The sequence below is a fragment of the Bubalus bubalis genome, chromosome 17 (genome assembly GCF_019923935.1).
Source record: "Bubalus bubalis isolate 160015118507 breed Murrah chromosome 17, NDDB_SH_1, whole genome shotgun sequence".
Classification (NCBI taxonomy): domain Eukaryota; kingdom Metazoa; phylum Chordata; class Mammalia; order Artiodactyla; family Bovidae; genus Bubalus; species Bubalus bubalis.
This window is the reverse complement of record NC_059173.1, coordinates 3796527-3821293: the sequence shown is the minus strand read 5'-3', so window position 1 is coordinate 3821293 and position 24767 is coordinate 3796527. Positions and strand designations below refer to the sequence as shown.

Below are 24767 nucleotides of genomic sequence, written 5' to 3'. Positions count from 1 at the left end.
AACAGTGTCAGACTTTGTTGTTTTGGGCTGCAAAATCACTGCAGATGGTGATTGCAGCCATGAAATTAAAAGACGCTTACTCCTTGGATCCCCTGGAGGAGGAAATGGCAACCCACTTTTTTTTGCCTAGAGAATCCCATGGACAGAGGAGCCTGGCGGGCTACAGTCCATGGGGTCGCAAAAAGTCAGACATGACTGAGCGACTAATACTAATACTAGACTCCTTGGAGGAAAAGTTAGACCAATCTAGATAGCATATTGAAAAGCAGAGACATTACTTTGCCAACAAAGGTCCATCTAGTCAAGACTATGGTTTTTCTAGTGGTCATGTATGTATGTGAGAGTTGGACTGTGAAGAAAGTTGAGCACCGAAGAATTGATGGTTTTGAACTGTGGTGTTGGAGAAGACTCTTGAGAGTCCCTTGGACTGCAAGGAGATCCAACCAGTCCATCCTAAAGGAGATCAGCCCTGGGTGTTCTTTGGAAGGACTGATGCTAAAGCTGAAACTCCAGTACTTTGGCCACCTCATGCGAAGAGTTGACTCACTGGAAAAGACTCTGATGCTGGGAGGGATTGGGGGCAGGAGGAAGAGGGTACGACAGAGGATGAGATGGCTGGATGGCATCACCAACTCAATGGACGTGAGTTTGAGGGAACTCCGGGAGATGGTGATGGACAGGGAGGCCTGGCGTGCTGCAATTCATGGGGTTGCAAAGAGTCAGACACAACTGAGTGACTGAACTGAACTGATCTAACAGCATTCTTTGTTCAGTTGATTCAGGAAATAGTAAACAGAATGATTTATATTTGAGTTAAAGTAATGCCCTAAATTGGCGGGGGGAACCCCACACACAAAAACAAGCAAACCCTGATCTACATTAGTTAGTGGTGATTTTGCTAAGAAAATCAGGCGGAATGTTTGAATCATCTGATTTTGTTATTTAGGACTTTGGGTTGCTGGTAATAGAAACTGAATTAGAGCTTAAATAACCCAAAAGAAAGGGGTGGCTTTATTGGCAGAATAGTGGAGCCGCTCACATGACTGAAGAACTGTGGCAGGCAGCTTGGGGTCTCTGAGGACTGGGAGTTGGGATAGAGTGTCTCAGGTATTCTAGCTTTGCACCTCTCTAGGCACTGATGTGATTCTCCCAGGTTTCTCCTGGTTCATGGCTGCATAGTCCAAAGTCTCTTGTTAGCTGTCTCAGTAATATTTTCCATGGTGCCTGCCCATTGGCCAAAAAAACAGCTCCATTTGTTAAGTAGTTAAGACCAAGCAACCTAAGTATTTATTTCCTGACAGTTTAGTTATTTGAAAAATTGATTGATGCAGTTTGAAGGAGAATATTTTGATTTTCCATGTATGTGGCTGTTGGATACTGCACAGATTCTCAAGCCTTAGAATCAGGTCAGACATTATACCTCTATTTCCTGTTCCACACTGATTGTTACATGGTGCTTGCTTTTTATCATAGCAGCTGCTAAATCTCCTGCTTCTTAAAGAAATGATGTCACTGAAAGGAATGTTTTGTGAGTTAATGTTGAAATTATGAATGACCTCAGATAGTCATTTGTGTGGTCTACTAGATGTCAGTTATTGCTGTTTCCTTAAAAACTCAAAACCGTCCTTACTGTTTTGAACTCACTGTGGTAGGTCCAGGGTGACTCGGTGAACTGATTGTCGTTGAAGAGGAGTCTCATTGGTTCCCCCTTGGATCATGTTTGGATCATGTGGTTGACAGAATAGGCTGTGACTAACCCTAACCCTGGGTTACTCACCCAACTCCTGTGCTTAGAAGGGCATAATATTCCATTGTATGGTTATCAGTTTATTTATTTCCAATTGTTTAAAAATTATAAACAGGGCATAAATTAACATCTTCTATATCATTGACTTTCTATAGCATATAGATTCTGTAAGTCTCACAACACTTGAAAAAAGTTTTTATGAAATTAAAAACATGATTATTTGTGCTTTAAAATTATCTGAGTAATTGAGGATCAGAGACCTAAACCTGAGAGCTAGAACTATGGCACTTTTAGAAGAAAACATAGGGGAAAGGTTTCATGACATTGCATTTGGCATGATTTCTCTGGTATGACATCAGAAACACAGGCAGCAAAAGAAATAGGAAACACTATCAAGAGAGGGAAAGACAACCCAAAGAATCAGAGAAATTATTGGTAAATTACGTCTGATAAAGGATTAATATCTAGGTTATATAGAGGATCACAACGCCATAAAACAACCCAACTAAAAATGGGCAAAGGATTTGAATAGACATTTTTCCAAACAGGTTACACAGATGGCCAGTAAGCACATGAAAAGAGATGAGTATAACTCATCATTAGGGAAGTGTGGAATCAAAACCTCGGGAAACCACTTCATACCCATTATTAGGATAGCTGTCATCAAAACTTGGAACAGTATTGATGCAGGTTTGGAGAAATTAGAATCCCGGTGCATTGCTGATGGGAATGTGAAATAGTATAGCTGCTGTGGAAAACAATCTGGTGGTTCCTTAAAACATTAAACAGAATCATAATAGGATCCAGGAATTCCATTCCTTAGGCATCTAAGCAAAGAAGGTAAGTCAGGGACTCCTAAAGATATTTGCACATCAGTGTTCATAGCACTGTTCATGGCAGCTGAAAGGTAGCAACAGCCTGAATGTTCGTCAGTGGATGAGTGTATAAACAGAATGTGGTGTGTATGACAGAGGGAAATGCTTAATATAAGTTGCTGCTGCTGCTGCGTCGCTTTAGTCGTGTCCAACTCTGTGCGACCCCATAGACGGCAGCCCACCAGGCTTCCCCGTCCCTGGGATTCTCCAGGCAAGAACACTGGAGTTGGTTGCCATTTCCTTCTCCAATGCATGAAAGTGAAAAGTGAAAGTGAAGTCGCTCAGTCGTGTCCGACTCTAGCGACCCCATGGACTGCAGCCTACCAGGCTCCTCCATCCATGGGATTTTCCAGGCAAGAGTACTGGAGTGGGGTGCCATTGCCTTCTCTGCAATATGTTAGCTGCTAATAAAAAATGCTTAACAGCTGCCACAATTGATGCATTAATGTGAAATTATATTTGTTTTGTTTGAGAGTATTTTCTCACCTTGTTCTTTCTGTCACTTAAATTATTTTTTAAAAAAGTTGGACTTAATTGTTCCAGGTAGTATGCCAAATAGTACTTCTATATTTTTTGACTCTGTAGAGTCAGCTGTGCATGTGGGTGCAGTACTGTTGAGGATCTTTGCCAATGATTATAAAGCATTAAATATATATGATGGAAAAATTATCTTGGCTTCAAATTGGAAGAAACAGCTTTATAATCTCACCTCTGTCAAGAAAAAGTTGAGAAAAGGAAAGGGAGTCGAATTTTGGGGGTAGAAGCAGTTATTACACAAAGAATGGAACATGAAAAGGATGCATTAGGAGTGGCTTGATCAAAGAGTCCTACTTGTACAGTATTAGCAATGATAACCTCAAACCTCTTTAGGAAGATTATTTGTGCTTTAAGAAGAGAAATTTCATTGATGGATCAGAACATTTTGAGTAGCTCTTGAGGGAATTTGCCTCTGCATTTGAAAGAGTGAGGGAGAAAGAGGAGGAGGAGGGTGAGAAAATTGGGGGAGGGAAAGAAGTAGACCTAGGCAAAAGAGAATAAACGTTAAATCATGTATACTTGGAAAAATGCAGTGAAGGTTTAGTGGTTTGGATTATTAGTGAAGCTCTAGGGATCTGGTTGGTGGAGAAAGGGCCAGTCTGGGTATAGGAAGAAACATAAACAATGGCAAGGAATTTGGAATGAACATAGAATGTCCTAGAGGGGAAGAATAGGATGTTCGTTTGGGGGAGACCTTGTCATTAAGAAGAAAGATCCTCATTTTGGGGAGGCCTTGTTGAGAGGTATGTACTAGATCTTGACAAGTACTGTGAGAGTGTCCTGAGAGTTGAGAATGTGGAGAAAAACGGTTAATATTGCTTGGCTCAGTCAGTTATTTCTTCTTGGTTAGCCTCAAGTGCCTACAACTAAAATTTTTGCTTCAGCAAAATCACATTATTTTTTAAAAAAATTTTGGACTTAGAAAGTTTATAATGAATAATGGAAATGTATACATCTATCAGTCCCAGGGGTTTCTTCTGTATGAAGAAAGGCAGGTAGAAATGTTGGATTTATGGTAAGAACTAGAATTAGAGGTTTTAAATGGGCATGGGTGTGCTTGAAACATTTATTCAGTGGCTAGTAATAGAAGGCTCTGGTTAATTTCTCGTATTGACTTAAATTGTGCCCTTTTTTTTTTTTTTTTTTTTTTAAATCCAGAAAGCAGTCATTGAGCATCTTTCTTGTCCTCATCAGAATTAGTATTCATTGAACACTGATTAGAAAACATATTGATGTTATCTCCATTTTACAGATGAGGAGACTGAGTGAACTTCCCAAAGTGATTCAAATAAGTTTGGAGCCAAAATTCACATCCAAAATGGTCTGATTCCAGAACCTGTGTTCTTACCTAGTAATCTGTATTGTAATGCATCTTGTTAACAGGTTGTGTATGGCCCTTGAGTTCAGATGTTGAGTAGGAAAATTACCTATGTAGCTAATCATAGTCTAGACAAATAGAAATGTAAATAATTATAACGGCATGTAGTGAGCTCTGTTATAAAATAGAGCTATGTTGAAACTGTACATTGAACTCTGAAGGGAAAACTTTGATAGTGAAATTACTGTTTTCAAACCAAATATTGAAGGATATGTAGTAAAGTGAAAGTTGCTCAGTCATGTCCAACTTTGCAGCCCCATGGATCTACAGTCCATGGCATTCTCCAGGCCAGAATAGTGGAGTGAGTAGCCTTTCCCTACTTCTCCAGGGGATCTTCCCAACCCAGGGATCGAACCCAGATCTCCCACATTGCAGGCAGATTCTTTACCAGCTGAGCCACCAGGGAAGCCCAAGAATACTGGAATAGGTAGCCTATCCCTTCTCCAGCAGATCTTCCTGACCCAGGAATCGAATCAGGGTCTCCTCCATTGCAGGTGGATTCTTTATCAGGTGAGCTACAAGGGAAGCCTGGCAAGATATGTAGGATTTATCCAAATGGATTAGGTGGTATGTGTAAACGAGGCAGAAGTAGTAGCAGTGATAGAAGCTCATGCATGAAGAATCTTAAAAAAGCCTCAAGTTGTTCATTCTGGGTGTGTATGCCATAGGACATATCTTTTTTGAGCAGGGACATTTTATTAAAATGTCTGTTGACAGGATGGTTATGCCAGGTAATGTTTGAAAGAGCAATTGACTAGAATCATTTCTTAGCTGGTGATTTTGTTTCTTCAATAATAAGGTCTAAATAAATTTAATTCAACAAATGCTTAAGAACCAGTTTGCTAGACCAGTACTGGTGGTGTGAAATGGAAAGATGAAAACGGTGCATTTCAGAGAAGGAGATGGTGGCAGATGCTGTTGGAAATAGTGTCAGATAGTTTCCAGCCTTGAGGACCTAGGCTGACCAAGATTCCCAGTGGAATATTAAGAAAGAAGATACGGTGTGGAGAGGGAAGGGAGGCCAGTGGTGGCTTCTGTTTGGAACATGTGGAGTTGGAAGCGCTACATTGACAGTCCAGAGTAGGTCTGGTATTCTGCTACTGTGCCAGCAGTTGCTGTCAGGGTTGGGGAAGTGGTGGAAGTTTTCAGGTAGTAGTAGCAGAAACCTTGAGAGAGAGAGGCTGTCGTTTCTGTGGGGGAGAACCGGATGTTTGAGGCCCTGCTCAGGCCTGCTTTGAATGGATTCAGACTTTTAATGGACGGGAAAAGTAGGTCTTATGAAGCAAAATGAGAGAATAAAGCAACTCGAGGAGAGACAGGTAAGTAGCAGTTTGTATTATGAAGGATTTGAATTAGCATATAGTGAGATATGAGAGCTTCCCAGGTGGCTCAGTGGTAAAGAATCTGCCTGCCGGTGCAGGAGACACGGGTTCAGTCCTTGGGTTGGGAAGATCCCCTGAACTAGGAAATGGCAACCCTCTCCAGTATTCTTGCCTAGAAAACTCCCTGAACAGAGGTGCCTGTGGGCCATAGCCCGTGGGCTGCACGGAGTCAGACACGATGGACACACATGCACGTTATCAGGACACGCATGCAGCGTCTCCCAAACATCTGCTTAATACATTACTTATGTGAGGGTTTTTTTTGCAGTATCTGTATACCAAATGGTAATTCATTTTAAGATCAAGTTTTTTTTTTCCTTCTTTGGTGATGTGTAAGTTTAATTATGTACCTTGAATTCAGTGGCATTTCAGAGTCAATAGAATGAAGAATGGTTTTTCTAGTGTTCATTAACACAAGTATATTTTTTAAAAAAGGCATTTATGTTACATCTAAATCATCTTCTCACATATCACCAATAGTATGTGTACTATACCATGGAAACAATTGAAAAAATACCTATATATTGTAGAATATAAGTTTTAGGTTAGATGTTGATGTTGTTCAGTCACTAAGTCATATCCTACTCTTTGCAACTCCAAGGACTGCATCACACCAGGCCTCCCTGTCCTTGACTGTGTCCCAGACTTTGCTCAGACTCATGTCCATTGAGTCGGTGATGCCATCCAACCATCTCATCCTCTGCTACCCCCTTCTCCTCCTGCCCTCAATCTTTTCCAACATCAGGGTCTTTCTAGTGAGTCAGCTCTTTGCATCAGGTGGCCAAAATATTAGAACTTCAACATCAGTCCTTCCAAGGAATATTCAAGGTTGATTTCCTTGCTGTTCAAGGGACTCTCGAGTCTTCTCTGGCATCACAGTTAAAAAGCATCAGTTCTTTGGTGCTCAGCCTTCTTTATGGTCCAACTCTCACATTCATATATGACTACTGGAAAAGCCGTAGCTTGGCCTATATGGACCTTTGTCGGCAAAGTGATGTCCTCTTTTAATACGCTGTCTAGGTTTGTCATAGCTTTTCTTCCAAGGAGCAAACATCTTTTAATATCATGGCTCCAGTTACCATCTCTGCAGTGGTTTTGAAGCCCAAGAAAATAAAATCAGTCACTGTTTCCACATTTCCCCCATCTATTTGCCATAAGTGATAGGACTGGAAGCCATGATCTTAGTTTTTTACAAGTTGAGTTTTAAGCCAGCTTTTTCACTCTCCTCTTTCACCTTCATCAAGAAACTCTTTAGTTCCTTTTCACTTTTTGCCAGTAGAGTGGTATCATCTGCATATCTGAGGTTGTTGATATTTTTCTTGGCGGTCTTGATTCCAGGTTGTGATTCATCAAGCCCAACACATTGCATGATGTGTACTCAGCATATAAGTTAAGTAAGCAGGGTGACGATATACAGCCTTGATGTACTCCTTTCCCAGTTTGGAACCAGTCCATTGTTCCATGTCCAGTTCTAACTGTTGATTCTTGACCTGCATACAGGTTTCTCAGGAGACAGGTAAGGTGGTCTGGAATTCCCATCTCTTTAAGAATTTTCCACAGTTTGTTGTGATCCACACAGTCAAAAGCTTTAGTGTAGTCAATGAAGCAGAAGTAGATTTTTTTGTGTGTGGAATTCCCTCATTTTTTCTGTGATCCGGTGGATGTTGGCCATTTGATCTCTGGCTAGGTTAGATGTTGAAGAGTAAATCAATAGAAAAGTGTAAACTCTTCCCAAGGTCTTTATATTTCTTTGCATTTTAGCATATGTGTGTCCTGGATAAAAATGAAAGTAGTACAGGATATGTTGTCCATTCATTCATAGGCCTGATATTTACCACAGAGCTTGGGTAATGCATTATTTCTTAGACCTTTTTTAGACTTTAGTTTCGTTGAACTTCAGTTCCTTTAGTTTCATGTTGGAAAATGAAAGAAACATGAGTGGCTCAGATTGATCTTGAAGGTGTGATATTCTTAGTAGTTATGTTCACATGCTTATTGGAAACTTGAGAATTCCAGTTACTTGTCTGTGTGGATTTTTTTTTTTTTTGCCCACACCATGCGGCATGCAGGAACTTAGTTTCCAACCAGGGATGAATCCGAGTCCCTTGCGGTGGAAGCTCTGAGTCTTAACTGCTGGACCACCAGGGGAGTCCTAGTACTTACATTTTTTTGATGTATAAGCAATATACTTAGACTGCCCACTGTGTTTAGAATAGGTTGATATTAGGCTGTACGTTTCAGCAGTTTTTAATTTTATTTTAGATAACTATTTTACTAATACCTGTATTTTAATGTGTTTTGTATAAATATAAGGAATTTAGCCAGTGTGCTGTTTTAAAAAGCCCCCATCCCATTTTCTGATTAATGGCTTAAACGAAATGATAGCTTAAGAATTCTTAAAATTCATGGTTTGGTTTGTGTCTTCAATTTGAACCTATGACTTGTCTAAGGTTTTTAGAGTGGTTAAGTGCAGTTATTTAAGGAGAATCCTCTTTACTTAATAAGACAACTTTATTTCTTATTAGCTTACGACTTTTGCTCTCCTTTTAAGTAAAACATTTTCATGAATTCTACTTTTTGACTTTAGCTGAAAAAGTTTTTTCTCCCTATATATATTTCAATGGCAGTTACATGTTTTCCTCTGTTTACATGAAATAAATGTTACTAGTTTAAAAGGGTGGGTTGTTTTCTGGGCATCTGTTGAATTGTTTTGGTCCTAAAAGGATTCTTAAGAAGATGGTGTTCTGGTTTTTTGGCTATTTAATAATTGAAGAGGACTGCTTCAGAAGAGTGGGTATTTGAGGTCACCATTTTAAATAGAGCCCACGTTGTCGTGTGTGATTGGTTATGAGAGGTTATTTGGGTCTTCACTGGCTTGTTTTCAAAAATATGAGTAGCCCCCTGCCTAATTGCCAGAAGAATATCACTTGTAGCTCAGATGATAAAGAATCTGCCTGCAATACGGGAGACTTGGGTTCAATCCCTGGGTTGGGAAGATCCCCTGGAGGAGGGCATGGCAACCCACTCCAGTATTCTTGCCTGGAGAATCCCTATGGACAGAGGAGCCTGGTGGGCTACAGTCCATGGGGTTGCAAAGAGTTGGACACAACTGAGCAACTGAGCACAGCACACATATTTTAACTGGACCAGGGTAAGAGTGGATTCTTTTTGTTGCACATATAGCCTCCACTCTTGGAATTTTGTCTCTCTTCTCTGAATATGCCTGTTGGCTATCTGGAGTTGGACAGTTTATAATTGAGATGACAGCAGTTAAAATTAAAATCTGTTTCTTCTCTTTATTATTAAGTTGTATGCTTGAAGGATGGATTCGCATTTTCATTCAGCTTTCTGGTCCTTGTCCATTTTGTTGCCTATTACTCTGCATAAAGCTAAGTAGAGGAGACCACAACTTTTCTGAAGAATCTGTTTGTAGATGGAGAGAAGACCATTAATATTCCTGTATATTGGTAAACTGATAAGCAGTATACAGATTAGCTAGGTTTGGAATGCTGATAGCTATTTTTTCAGTTCAGTCGTTCAGTTGTGTCCGACTCTTTGAGACTCCATGAATCCCAGCATGCCAGGCCTCCCTGTCCATCACCAACTCCCGGAGTTCACCCGAACTCACGTCCATGGAGTTCACCCGAACTCACGTCCATTGAGTCGCTGATGCCATCCAGCCATCTCATCCTCTGTCGTCCCCTTCTCCTCCTGCCCCCAGGCCCTTCCAGCATCAGAGTCTTTTCCAATGAGTCAACCCTTCGCATGAGGTGGCCAAAGCACTGGAGTTTCAGCTTTAGCATCAGTCCTTCCAAAGAACACCCAGGAGTGATCTCCTTTAGAATGGACTGGTTGAATCTCCGTGCAGTCCAAGGGACTCTCAAGAGTCTTCTCCAACACCACAGTTCAAAAGCATCAATTCTTTGGCGATCCACTTTCTTCACAGTCCAACTCTCACATCCATACATGACTGCTGGAATAGCCATAGCCTTGACTAGATGGACCTTTGTTGGCAAAGTAATGTCTCTGCTTTTCAATATGCTATCTAGGTTGGTCATAATTTTTCTTCCAAGGAGTAAGCATCTTTTAATTTTCATGGCTGCAATCGCCATCTGCAGTGATTTTGGAGCCCAAAAAATAAAGTCTGCCACTGTTCCCATTGTTTCCCCATCTGTTTGCCATGAAGTGACAGACCAGATGCCATGATCTTAGTTTTCTGAATGTTGAGCTTTAAGCCAACTTTTTCACTCTGCTCTTTCACTTTCATCAAGAGGCTCTTTAGTTTGTCTTCACTTTCTGCCATAAGGGTGGTGTCATCTGCATATCTGAGGTTATTGATATTTCTCCCGGCAATCTTGATTCCAGCTTGTGCTTCATCCAGCCCAGCGTTTCTCATGATGTACTCTGCATATAAGTTAAATAAACAGGGTGACAATATACAGCCTTGACGTATTCCTTTTCCTATTTGGAACCAGTCTGTTGTTCCATGTCCAGTTCTGACTGTTGCTTCCTGACTTGCATACAGGTTTCTCAAGAGGCAGGTCAGGTGGTCTGGTATCCCCATCTCTTTCAGAATTTTCCACAGTTTATTGTGATCCACACAGTCAAAGGCTTTGGCATAATCAAGAAAGCAGAAATATGTTTTTAATTCCAAATTTTTCTAGAATTGGTGTTGAACATCCCAAGTACCTAGGCCTAATAGGAAAATCATGTCATTTATACATGGGCGAACTCTTGACTTCCTATGGTAAGTTGACCTTCAAACTAAGTTGCTGTCTTCCTAGAAAAGAAACCTCTTATCCAGCTTGAGGGCAGAGGATTGGTGTAAAAAGGGTGGGGTTTGGAGAGTGTTCTTGCCCTTTTAGGGCTGGGTCCAGAAGCAAAGCATATTGGAATAAACAGTGTGAATTTGTAGATTTCAAAATGACATTGGTAGTTGAATTTTGCATAATATTTTAGTTGCCTTTAACAAAAGTAAGTTTTTGTTCTTTGCTACCTAGCTCATGATTAGTGGTCTTTTTCTGTTGGGGTACATAAGAAATTGGAGCTCATAATTTAAGCCTTATTAAAAAACCTTTTGAGAACCTATTGTAAAACTGCTCATCTTCATAGGTAGGAGTTGGTCATTTCGGTGTTTTGTCCAAGAAAATGTAGTTATAATTTTATTCTTTGACTTGTAGGAGGCATGGTCAGAGTCTGCAGGCTCTGTTGAGATAATCATATGATGTTTTAAGAGGGGCAGAAGTCATTATAAGGTTATAATTAGAAAATTTTAGTTTCCATGAGGTATGAATTTCCTGAGTAGGAATCTTTTTTAAAAAATGGAACATTTGTCCTATGATTGCCCATGAGAACTTCAATTTGGGACAGTGTAGGGAGAAAGGGGGACTGGGGAAACAAAATTACTTCTTTCCTCTTCAGGAAAAGATAACTGAGAGCAAGTGGCAGGACATAAATGACTGTGCAGGAATTTATTTTCTCTTATTAATTTCCCAAAGGTAGGCCTTGGAACTCGAAGAAGGCAATGGCACCCCACTCCAGTACTCTTGCCTGGAAAATCCCATGGACAGAGGAGCCTGGTAGGCTGCAGTCCATGGGGTCGCTAAGAGTCAGACACGACTGAGTGACTTCACTTTCACTTTTCACTTTCATGCATTGGAGGAGGAAATGGCAACCCACTCCAGTGTTCTTGCCTGGAGAATCCCAGGGACGGGGGAGCCTGGTGGGCTGCCGTCTCTGGGGTTGCACAGAGTTGGACACGGCTTAGCAGCAGCAGCAGCAGCAGCAGGCCTTGGAACTAGTCAAAGAAACAAAAGTCAAGAAACATTTTTCCAACACTGGAGCTGGTCTTTCTGATCTTTCCATAACAGTTATAAATATTGAACTACCCCAGCACTTAGATAAAATGATCTTGCGTGTCTTTTAATTAATTTCTAGTGATTTGAATGCCTGGACTTTCTCTGTCAATAACCAAAACTTAAGTATTTGTTTTCTGATAGTTTGTTTTTTCTTTCTTAGGTGTTAGGGAACATCTCTCCATTTACCATGGTGAACCTAAATGTTGCCTCACAAAGCTAAATTTAAAATTCTTAATTTCAGTAGTAAAATACCTACCTTGTGACTTTTGGTGGAGGATAGTGTCAGAAGATAATACTACAAATTACTCATAGAAATTTATAATCCTATTAATAATTTAATATATCTGAGTAATATGAGGTGGATGTTTTCTTTATAGAAGTGATTGTAGAGCAAGTCAAAACATTAAACTCTTGAAGTTATTTTTACCCTTTTTAGTAGATTGTATTGTATCTTCAGTTTTAATCTTTTCTGGTCACCACCAGAAAATGTCTTCACTGAACTTTTCAGGTCTACTATATCCTTCTACTTTTCTGTATATTCATTCTATTAATTTTTGAGAGTTTGATATTGAAACTCAAACTAAAAATCTTCTACTTAAAAATAATTGTAATAGTGGAACTATATGTAACTTTGTTCTGTATTTTCCAGGTTTCCTGTAAATGTGTTATCATACTTGCATAATTTAAAAAATAGAGGAAAAAAAGAAAATGTCTTCACCAAGACGTCATGTATGAATTTAAAAAAGACATCATGTATGATTTACGCTTCCCCTCATCCTATCTTTTGTGTAAGGAGTAAGTTTAAAAGGGAAGCACTTATAAGAAATAAGTGATTTAAAAAAAAAAAAAAAGTGATTTTAAAAGGTACAAATCAAATTTGCTAAAGTTGATTTGATCACAGTTGATCTTTCTGAGAAGGTGGTCAGGGCTTCCTTTTGCCTTCTTGAGATGTGAAAAGCAAAAAGGTACATCTGAAATGCAGTCAGATCTTAATATATAAAAACACTAGAGGACAATTTCTTTGCTTTTGACTTCTCACATTTTGGGGTCCCATTTGGAAAAAGCAGCTGTCAATGTTTGTCACTTAAGTGAAGACAAATGATCTTAAGTATTGATCAGTAACTGAAATTCTGTGTGTTGCAGCACCTCCTTTGAGAAATGTATTCGGAACTTTTCCACATTTGAAAAAAAAAACACACCAAAACTGATAGAATGAACCACACTCTTGTACTACTAATGTATTCACAGAATTATACAAGATTGATATTTGGTTATTATCTATTGAAACAGAACTTGTTAGAGTGAACATTGCCATAAATATTGCTGGTTCAAGAGACTTACTGCTCTTTGATACAGAAATTAGATTATAACAGAGTTCATCTGACCATTTCTGAACAACTTACTGGATTTTTGTTTTTCAAGAAGATGGTTGTTTTTTTGCTTAGGGAATGATAATATTTTAACTGCTTATCTGCAGCCTGCAGCTGGCAGAGGAATGCATACTCTCATCACGAACTTGTGTCTGGATCCCTGAAAACACACAGATCTTAATGTTTTTGAAAGAGGTGGGAAAGACATAGAGCATCTCGTTTGGAAGTGTCACTGCACCAGGACACTGACTCAGTTTTACATTTAGTTGTTGTTTTTCACTTTTTAAAAAACACGATCCTTGTAAGTAGGGGGGAAAAGTCCAACTGAGAGCGTTCAGCCATGCCTTTTGAACTGTTTCTTGGTTTTTATTATCATTTATAGTTGACTTCAGCAGCAAACGTTTTAGAAAGCTTGAGGTTTGGGATATTGTACGAGGAGTAAGACCAAACCACAGTAGTTTTACTCAGCTGATAAGTTTTGGGATTTACTAGTGATTAAATCATCTCCCCACCATGGAATAATCTCCCCAACATGCCATGGAATCCTAGTTTGGGAAGGTCATGTCATCCATCAGATATCCAAAAAGTTACTAGGCATAAATGAGGAAACACTGAGAAATTGAAAAGCTCGCCCAAAGTGGTAGCAGTTGTAAAGTCACTTATTAAAAATTACCATCTCTTAATTACTTTATTTTGCCTCCACACTCAAGTTTTACTGTCAGTGTTTCTTACTATGCAATACACGTGCAAGAAAAGCCATTTCTTTCACATACAGTGAAAATAAGAGTCTTTTAAAATTACTCAAAGTTGTCTTCTTAAAGTTTTGAACTCTTAATTATTCTTGCATTTGAAAGTGAGACAGGTCTGTGGGGAAAAAAAATGTTTCTTTTTTCTTTTGAAGTTAAAACATACTGTAGCCCAAAAAGTGCTGCTTGAGTTACCCTTTCTTCCCCTGAATCTCACCCCCCCACCCATATTATAGGAGGACTGACTTTGAGTCTCTGTTTTCCTTGTGTATTTGGTTTAATCTAATTGGTTTTTGTAGTTTAGATTCCCTTATTTTATTACAGAAATGGTCCAGATTGGTGTGCCTCTTTGCCCTGTTGAAGCTGATACAGTAGCGGCCTAAGATGATGACAGACTCTTCCATGTAGGTGTCCATCCTCATTAGCCTTCTTGGGGCCTCCATGCCCTTCCTCTTAATAATTTCCTCATTATCTTCCTGAAGGACCTTGTGTACAGTAATGTCTTATATTTTGGTATTTAATAATCAAGTATGTCTATTTTTTGTTTAGTTTCCTCTTAAAATAGATAAAATTCAATCCATAGTATATTACATGATTGTAAACAGTTTACCCTCTTAGATCAGGTAACTTCAGCAAGTTCCCCGCCCCTCCCTTTTAACACTACTCCCCAGGTGGAACATAAAAGTGACCATCACCAACTCTTACTCCACATTGCTGCCCAGGTTGTTCATCAGTGCTGTTCATCAGTGCTCAATGTGCTTAAGAATCCATGTTCTTAGACGCATTAGGTTATTGCTTAGATTTAACATAACCACTTTACATTCTACCTCTTCAAATGCATGGCTGCTATCATGGGATACTGCCTGGCTTCATGAGACAGTAGCTTGTGGCACCAGAGAGCTTCCTTCAGACTTACTCTACATGGCCTTTATCTGGCAGATAATCTGAAGAGCCATGGGCAGTTTTTAAAATTTGGTTGGCAGCGTTTCACAGCGGCATACTTGTTTCCAACTAAGGGGGTGTTTGGCTGTGGTATGAGGAGTCGTTGCTGGCCGTGAAGCGGACCTGCCTGAGCCTCTTGTTGAGTCATCCTGTTGTTTAGTCCATGTCTTGGAGCTTTACACCTCTGGAACCTTTACACACTTCGGTATTAATGGACTTATCCTATCTTTGACAGAATACATTACCAAGTAATTTCTGAAATTGTCAGATGATTCTTGTAGTAGATAGTAATTTCTTGGAAATAAATGGAACACCATCAGTTCATTCTTACCCCTAGATTTGACCTGTCTCCTGAATCTAATCCCATTTTACCCCTAATTACTGGCTGGACATATATTTACTTGTGAGGCCACCTTTAAAGCCAGTATATCCTATCTGGTGTTGCTTCCTTGGAAGCTGCTCTTCGGTTCTTAACAAAACCATTCTTTTTCTACTTACCACAGGGCTTAGAATTTTGCAGTTATCTTTGCCAACTTGCTCTGCCTCCTTTTCTCATTCCTAATTAATTACCAAGCTTAAGCAATTAATGTTTTCCACTCACTTTGGTGGTGCCTCTGTGCTTTTACTATCATTAAGATATTGGGCCCTTAGCAGTTAATATCTGATCTACTAATCTGGAAACATCGTAAGTGACTTTTCCCCTCCAAACCATCCTGCTTGCTGCTTTCTCATACGACCACTTTCATGTTGTTATTCTCCTGCTCATGAAGCTTTTGGTTTTATGCCATCGAGTGAAATCTAAACTCGTCAGCCTGGCATCAAGGCCCACAGTGTGCGCTGTCTTTCTAGTCTCATTTCCCTGAAGGTGATTGGTATTCTCACCTACTCTCTGTTGCTCAAAAATGTGTCCTCTTCCCACTGTGGCATGTGTATCCATCCTCACTTGGCTTACCTCCCCTCTTTCTTTTTATTTAAATTCCATGTAATCTGTTAGACTAAGTCATTCTCCACCTCCTGTGAAGCCTCCCTGGTTGTCTCTTTCTCTGAACTCTGAGCACTTGCATGTCATTGGAGTTACCCAAGAAGTATCAGAGTACTACAACATTTACAGTGAAATGTCTCATCGTTTCTTGCATTTAGTACTTACGTGGAATGTGCCATCATATACTAATACATTGTCTTATCTGGTTGTTTTTTAACAGCTAAGGACAAAGAGACCCAGCATCTGTTCTTTTTGACAAATGTTTTCTTATTATCCTAAATAAAGTTCATAGATGATACAGTGTACCTACAGACATGATTTTAAAAAATCAATAATAACCTTACTGTTGTATAAAGAAAAAAATGAAAATAATTGTAATTTGTATTTCAATTTTCAAATACTAAGCAAAAATTATGCTTTAGCAAGAAAAGTTCCTGCAGATTTAAAACCTTTAAACTTTCCTGCTCTACTGTGTTGTACCTCATTAAACAACAGAACCAATATTGATAGTAGTACAATTTGTATCTCAAGTTGCGTATTATGAATAGCCTTAATTCCTGTATAGCATGTTGTTAATATGGCTCTGCCTGAGTTATAAAATTTAAAAGTTACTGGGAGACAAAAATACTACTTGTAAAGTGGTTAGAACCATTTATATTTACATATTTAGCCTCTTATATGGTTCTTGTATATAAAGTGTTTTCAGAGGTTATGTGAATAATGCAAAATGTTGACTGACTCCTTGATTTTAGGACTTTGATATTTTGTGCAGTCTTGTTCATATATGTGACTTTATGTCACATAAACAGATCGAAAGGGTAAGTTGTCTGCAAATACTGAGAGAAGTCTTTACAAAGGAAATCCGCCTGCAATGTGGAAGACCTGGGTTTGATTCCTAGATCAGAAGATTCCCCTGGAGGAGGAAATGGCCACCCACTCCAGTATTGTTGGCCTGGGAAATCCCATGGACAGCGGAGCCTGGGGGGCTACAGTCCATGGGGTAGCTAGAGTCGGACATGACTTATGATTAAACAGTAGATTGACAAGGTCTTTTATCTCTGTAAGGGTCAGATGTTGCCTCTTTGTGACAAGAGGTTTTTGTGTTTAGACTACACTTTCCCCTTCTGATCTTTTTTTCTTACACAAAAAGATCCCTTGGTAGAGAAGCCAATAATGTGTACAAATTACCTTCAACTACCAAGTCCAAGTCTAGATCTCCTGTGATTTTCTTAGTTTTTGAAAGTACTTGTTCCTTTAGTGGCAAAGATTTACCTGAGAAGCCATCAGAAAAGTACATACAAAGTACATACAAAGAGGAGTATTTGTAGGTTCTGGGAAAGTTCTGTCTGTATGGTTCCGCAGTTTCTAAAGGCATGCTAAGGCCTGAATTGGCCCATTTTGCACAATTAAATATTCTAAAGTGTGGTTGACTAACTAGTTCACTTTGTAGCAATTTAAAAAATAATGTATTGTCATGGCATTCCAGCTTGTAGAGAAAAGTCTAGTGGGAAAATCTAAGTGGCTTAACTTGATACTTAGGATATTTGTCATTGTTAAACTACTGGTTTTTCTTCTGCAGATTTTCTTGTGAAACCTTCAAATAGAAAAAGTTCTTCAGACAAACTTCATTTGGTAAGTTTGTTCCCCCTACCCTTCACCCTCTACAACACTCGGCTGTTTTTAGGCAGCAAAAGACAATTGACAGATTAATTTTGGGGCCCTGTTTGTCTGTGAGCATTTAGGTGAACTCTTGTATATTCACTTTAATGTTAAATCTTAAAATTTGGTGGTCTCTCCCCACCATCAGGACTCAAGCCAGATTACTTTCCCCATATGTAATTGTGCCATAGTATAATACACTATACCTAGAAACTTGTGTTAAAGTTGAGATTAAATGAGTTGTAGCCTTAATCATTTGTTTAAAATAGTTTTACACATGATCTTTTAAATTGCAACTTGATTCTTACTTTGAGTTTTCTTAAATTGTTAAATTTGTTTGAAAATCAAGGCCTTGTTACTAGACTTCAGTTCAGTTCAGTCGCTCAGTTGTGTCCGACTCTTTGCTACCCCATGAACCGCAGCACGCCAGGCCTCCCTGTCCATCACCAACTCCCGGAGTTTACCCAAACTCATGTCCATTGAGTCGGTGATGCCATCTAACCATCTCATTCTCTGTCGTCCCCTTCTCCTCCTGCCCTTAATCTTTCCCAGCATCAGGGACTTTTCCAGTGAGTCACCTCTTCATATCAGGTGGCCAAAGTATTGGAGTTTCAGCTTCAACATCAGTCCTTCCAATGAACACCCAGGACTGATCTCCTTCAGAATGGACTGGTTGGATCTCCTTGCAGTCCAAGGGACTCTCTCGAGTCTTCTCCAACACCACAGTTCAAAAGCTTCTCTTTTCTTCTCAATTCTTTGGCGCTCCACTTTCTTTATAGTCCAACTCTCACATCCATACATGACTACTGGAAAAACCATAGCCTTGACGAGACAGACCTTTGTTGACAAAGTAATGTCTCTGCTTTTTAATATGCTAACTAGGTTGGTCATAACTTTCCTTCCAAGGAGTAAGCGTCTTTTAATTCCATGGCTGCAGTCACCATCCGCAGTGATTTTGTAGCCCCCCAAAATAAAGTCAGCCACTGTTTCCACTGTTTCCCCATCTATTTGCCATGAAGTGATGGGACCAGATGCCATGATCTTCGTTTTCTGAATGTTGAGCTTTAAGCCAACTTTTTCACTCTGCTCTTTCACTTTCATCAAGAGGCTCTTTAGATCATCTTCACATTCTGCCATAAGGGTGGTGTCATCTGCATATCTGAGGTTATTGATATTTCTCCCGGCAATCTTGAATTCAGCTTGTGATTCATCCAGCCCAGCGTTTCTCATGATGTACTCTGCATATAAGTTAAATAAGCAGGGTGACAATATACAGCCTTGACGTACTCCTTTTCCTATTTGGAACCAGTCTGTTGTTCCATGTCCAGTTCTGACTGTTGCTTCCTGACCTGCATACAGGTTTCTCAAGAGGCAGGTCAGGTGGTCTGGTATCCCCATCTCTTTCAGAATTTTCCACAGTTTGTTGTGGTCTACACAGTCAAAGGCCTTGACATAGTCAATAAAGCAGAAATAGATGTTTTTCTGGAACTCTCTTGCTTTTTCGATGATCCAGTGGATGTTGGCAGTTTGATCTCTGGTTCCTCTGCCTTTTCTAAATCCAGCTTGAACATCTGAAAGTTCACAGTTTACATATTGTTGAAGCCTGGCTTGGAGAATTTTGAGCATTACTTTACTAGCGTGTGAGATGAGTGTAATTTCAATCTAGTCTGTTCCCACCCTACAGCCAGAGCCATCCTTTACGTCACCTCATACCACTTTTCCAGTAACAACTGTATAAGGCTCTGGGCCCTGCTACTTTGATGGCCTTTGTTTTCTCACTTTCATTGATCATAAAGCATTTGCTTTGGATATTGAATCCCAGACTTCCAAAAATATGCTGTATTTGTGGAAGTTTAGTGAACTAGAAATGCTGGCTTTGTGTGTAATGTATCTACTTTATATATATATATATATTTTTTTTTAGAAAGCTACTTATTAAAGTGATAGTGTTTTTAGTAGCCTGCGGTTCTTGTTCGGTATTCCTCCCCCACTGTTACAGTTGTTTCTGCAAACGAGGTAAAGGTATTAGCACAGTTTGAGTTTTCACTGAGCATAGGATATTTGGGTAAAAGACTTTTTTCTTTCATATTTTGTTTACTAAATCAGTTTGGTTCCCACAGATGGGGAGATCCATTTTGAATTTATAGAATTTACAAAAACATGCTATATAATATTGTAAGAATTATATTGTTGTTATACTGTATTTGCATTCTCAGGTTGGTTTCAATTATTGCTTTATTATTTTCATCTAAGGTTTATAATATTTTTCATGTTGCTGTCAACTTTAGGAGCATAAGCTTTCGCAACTGTTTTTGCTCAAATAGGTTACGGCAAGGATGATTTTCACAGCCCTTTAAAGGAGTTTGGATTTGACTAGTGGGTTGGCTTGGAGAAGGCAATGGCACCCCACTCCAGTACTCTTGCCTGGAGAATCCCATGGACGGAGGGGCCTGGTAGGCTGCAGTCCATGGGGTTGCTGAGAGCCGGACACGACTGAGCGACTTCACTTTCACCTTTCACTTTCATGCATTGGAGAAGGAAATGGCAACCCACTCCAGTGTTCTTGCCTGGAGAATCCAAGGGACAGGGGAGCCTGGTGGGCTGCCATCTATGGGGTCGCACAGGGTCGGACACGACTGAAGCGACTTAGCAGTAGCAGCAGCAGTGGGTTGGCTGGGTGATTCTCAGGTTTTTCTTGGTTGACTCTGGTCAAGTCTTTTGGTCCTTGTATATGCAGTTCTTTTAATTAGGGTATGGCCAAATGGGAAAGTGGGCTTCCCAGGTGGCGCTAGTGGCAAAGGACCCCCCACCAATGGAGGAGATGCACAGGATGCTGGCTCCATCTCTGGGTTGGGACAGTCCCCTGGAGGAAGGCATGGCAACACACTCCAGTATTCTTGCCTGGAGAATGTCATGGACAGAGGAGCCTGGCAGGCTATAGTCCACAGGGTCACACAGAGTCAGACATGACTGAAGCAACTTAGCACACACATGGAAAATTACCAATTTTGTCCTTTTCCCCCCCAAGTTTCAGGCATAAAGGAAAGAAAAGTCTTGTCAGGATACTGAAGAAGGGACGGAGATCTCTCCTCCTAATCTGGGCCTCCTGTCATGGTAAGTACAAAGAAATAACAAGACAACTGGACTTGAACTCTGTCCTGACAGTTAAGTGAATACTAGTAAGTTTATAGTTACCTGTCCTCAGAACTCTTTTGTCTGTTTTCTTTTATTGTTTACTTAGTATCACTAGTAATAATTTGAGTATTCTAGTGTCTTAGAGCAGTTTTGCTTCTATTCACTTTAATCGTGTGAGTTAGATATTGTCTCTTTTTAGTCAGGTAGTATAAATAGATTCAAGACCAAATGTTTCTTGGACTTCAGGTTTTTCTTTCTTTTCTGGGAAGGAAGATACAGTAAGAAGCTTTTCTCTGTGTGTATGTGTTGCGTTGTGGAGAATTAATATGGTCATACACATATTCTTTATGAATTTTCCTTTCTGGATTAAAGCAGTTCCCTGTCTTCCCATTTTTTCCTCTTTAACATTGTTTTTATCCCAAAGAAGATGAAGTAGCTCTGCACAACCCCTGCCTGTGTCTGTGTCTAAAATGAGTGTATTTCAGTGACTTGTGAGCCATTTAGGACCCACTTTAGGCAGAGAAGTGGGAGCAATGAGCCAGCTACATTTCTATCAGGCCCGAAAATATGTAAACAGTGCTTCAAGGCTTAAGAAAGAAATGGTCCTCTGTAATATTGTCCTATTTCTACCTTGGTGATGTTAGCTAGATCCAAACTCTGTCATGCTGGCACACAAAGAAGGAATTGAAAAGGCCGTGTTAATTTCAAGCATCATTAGGAACATGGGTGGAAAATGCCTTTCAACATTAAAAACAAACTAAAACAAAAAAAACTAGTTGTATAGAAGTGTCATTAAAATGAGAAAGGTAACTGCTGTCATTTTTAACTTTTGCCGGTTTTTTTCTTAGTTTATGGGCACAACAGCTTTCTGATGTATCCTATACCCAAGTACTGATGAGCTTTTCTTTATAGTGTATTATTTTATTGGTTTTCACGAGTTTTTAATAAATTGAAGAGGTGTTTGCCTAATATTTATATGATACATATGCCAGTGCTAATGAGTCTCAAGTGGCGGGCTTATGAAAGCAGCTCTGTTGTGTACTGAAGGGTTGTCCTTCGCTGTATCCCGCACAGCTACAGCGGTGTGGTCCTTGCTCTGGTGCCGCTGGGGCTTCTGGTGCACTGCAGACAGTCTTCCTGGTGTGCTCTGGAGATACGTGTGTGTGTGTGTGTGTGTGCGCGTGTGCGCACGCACGTGCAGTGTTCAGGGAGCCAGTGTGACCATGTGTTTAAAAAAAAACTCTTTCATTAAGCAGCTTTATAATAAGTTTTTAGAAGTACTCATTTATAATTCTTGTATTCTTTCTAACTAGTGTATGTGCCTATGTATAGTTTATGTAGTTGGAATTAAAACATAATTAAATTTCTGTTTTGCTTATTTCACTAAATGCATTAAACATTTTTCTTCGACTTGTTGGACTTCTAATGATTTTTTTTACTAGCTAACACTTTGCAAATTGTTGAACCATTGGTTTAAGTAGTATTAATTCTGTTTTAGCTATTTGTTTACGTGTTCTTAATCCTTATTTTTCTGTGTAGAGAATTCAGAAGCACTGATTTTTCTTGAATATCATCCTTTCATACTTTTAAAAAATTCTTGAATGAGATTGAGATCTTTTGGGGAGGTTAAGCATTAGGAAAATGTTTTTGTGTTTCATTATGGAAAATCTCAAGCCTATGCAAATTGAAAATAGTATGATGAACCCTCATAAGCCCCACATAGGCATCAGCCAGATGCAGTAATCAGTTCATGACCACACTTGTTTCTTCTGACTCCCCACCCCCACCTCTTTGGATTATGTTGAAAGAAATCATAAATATTATATCAATAAAAATTTTTATTTTTGATGACTTTTAATGCCACTCTTAAGAATGGTAACTAAAATTGACAATGAGACTGATAATCACTTTAAGCTTTTACATTTGTCAAATGTTTCTACACATATGTGACTCTAAAGAGTAGTTTTTTTTTAAATCCTGCAACGTTTATATATAAATTTAGTTTATAGACATTTCCACTGGTTAGCTTCTACTCCCCATGTTCTTTAAATATTTATCTTTAATGTTGACTTCCCCCTGACTTATAGACTGACCTCTGATACCTGCATAGTTTACCAAGTAGCAGAAGTTAGCCTGGAACTGTGGTGACTGATCTCCTTTCAAGATTTTATAGCAACTCCACATGGAGCTGGTAGGGATTAAAAAGTATGAGATTCCACTATGCCCGGTGTTCCTCAGCGATATCAGGAAATTTACCATGTGGATTATATTCTCTTAAACTACTGCTTGTAGCTAGCCCAGGGGAAATTTGTTTTCCAGCCTCTTAACAGGTTAACACACCTGCCAGACTTTTCTCTTCCTTGCCTTCGTCTCCTTCCAGCTCTTCCCCCATCATCCATCTCAAGTTTGGCCTCCCTTTTACCTATGAAACTCAGTAACTATAATAAATAAGTCAGTTGATTCAGCTTATGTTTAGCTAAGTAATATTTTTACCATTCTTCTTGGAAAGTCAGTAGCCTATCCTCAGTTCAGTTCATTTGCTCAGTCATGTCCGACTCTTTGTGACCCTATGGACCGCAGCACGCCAGGCCTCCCTATCCATCACCAACTCCTGGAGTTTACTCAGACTCATGTCCATTGAGTTGGTGATGCCATCCAACCATCTCATCCTCTGTCGTCCCCTTCTCCTACCCTCTTCCATCTTTCCCGACATCAGGGTCTTTTCAGATGAGTCAGTTCTTCACACGAGATGGCCAAAGTATTGGAGTTTCAGCTTCAGCATCAGTTCTTCCAATGAATATTCAGGACTGATTTCCTTTAGGATGGACTGGTTGGATCTTCTTGCAGTCCAAGGGACTCTCAAGAGTCTTCTTCAACACCACAGTTCAAAAGCATCAATTCTTCGGCACTCAGCCTTCTTTATAGTTCAACTCTCAGGATTAGGATTAGTCTATCTTAATCCTGTAGTCTATCTTAATCAGTAACCTCAGATATGCAGATGACACCACCCTTATGGCAGAAAGTGAAGAGGAACTCAAAAGCCTCTTGATGAAAGTGAAAGTGGAGAGTGAAAAAGTTGGCTTAAAGCTCAACATTCAGAAAACCAAGATCATGGCATCTGGTCCCATCACCTCATGGGAAATAGATGGGGAAACAGTGGAAACAGTGTCAGACTTTATTTTTCTGGGCTCCCAAATCACTGCAGATGGTGACTGCAGCCATGAAATTAAAAGACGCTTACTCTTTGGAAGGAAAGTTATGACCAACCTAGATAGCATATTCAAAAGCGGAGACATTACTTTGCCAACAAAGGTCCGTCTATTCAGGGCTATGGTTTTTCCTGTGGTCATGTATGGATGTGAGAGTTGGACTGTGAAGAAGGCTGAGCGCCGAAGAATTGATGCTTTTGAACTGTGGTGTTGAAGAAGACTCTTGAGAGTCCCTTGGATTGCAAGGAGATCCAACCAGTCCATTCTGAAGGAGATCAGCCCTAGGTGTTCTTTGGAAGGAATGATGCTAAAGCTGAAACTCCAGTACTTTGGCCACCTCATGGGAAGAGTTGACTCATTGGAAAAGACTCTGATGCTGGGAGGGATTGGGGGCAGGAGGAGAAGGGGACGACAGAGGATGAGATGGTTGGATGGCATCACTGACTCGATGGACGTGAGTTTGAGTGAACTCCGGGAGTTGGTGATGGACAGGGAGGCCTGGTGTGCTGCAGTCCATGGGGTCGCAAAGAGTCGGACACGACTGAGCGACTGAACTGAACTGAACCGAAATGATCTTCAAGAGAATAAAAGTGTTCTGTTGTAGTTGTTTAGTTACTAAATCTTGTCCAACTCTTTGTGACTTCATCATTTGAAGCCCGCCAGGCTCCTCTGTCCATGGGATTTCCCAGGTGAGAATACTGGAGTGGGTTGCCATTTCCTACTCCTGCGGATCTTCTGACCTAGGGATTGAACCTGTGTCTCCTTCATTGGCAAGAGTGTGCTTTACCTCTGAGGAACCAGGGAAGCCCCCTTATGTGTTTCAGTTCAGTCACTCAGTCGTGTCTGACACTTTGCGACCCCACGGACTGCAGCACGCCAGGCTTCCCTGTCCATCACCAACTCCCGGAGTTCACCCGAACTCATGTGCATTGAGTCAGTGATGCCAT

The 24767-nt window shown here is 40.0% G+C and overlaps 1 protein-coding gene across 13 annotated transcripts in view; it reads left to right on the top strand.

Annotated features, from left to right (window-relative positions):
• MTMR3 (myotubularin related protein 3) overlaps positions 1-24767 on the top strand; it is a 132219-nt gene that overhangs the window by 53017 nt on the left and 54435 nt on the right. For 12 of the 13 annotated variants that reach the window (XM_044929966.2, XM_025267375.3, XM_025267374.3 and 9 more), the window contains exons 2-3: positions 17397-17449; positions 20505-20590. In XM_044929966.2, coding sequence (XP_044785901.1) covers positions 20588-20590 — 3 coding nt within the window. In that variant the 5' untranslated portion in view covers positions 17397-17449; positions 20505-20587. Of the gene's footprint in view, positions 1-14217; positions 14298-17396; positions 17450-20504; positions 20591-24767 lie in introns of all 13 variants that reach the window. The other variant, XM_025267371.3, reaches the window with a different exon arrangement.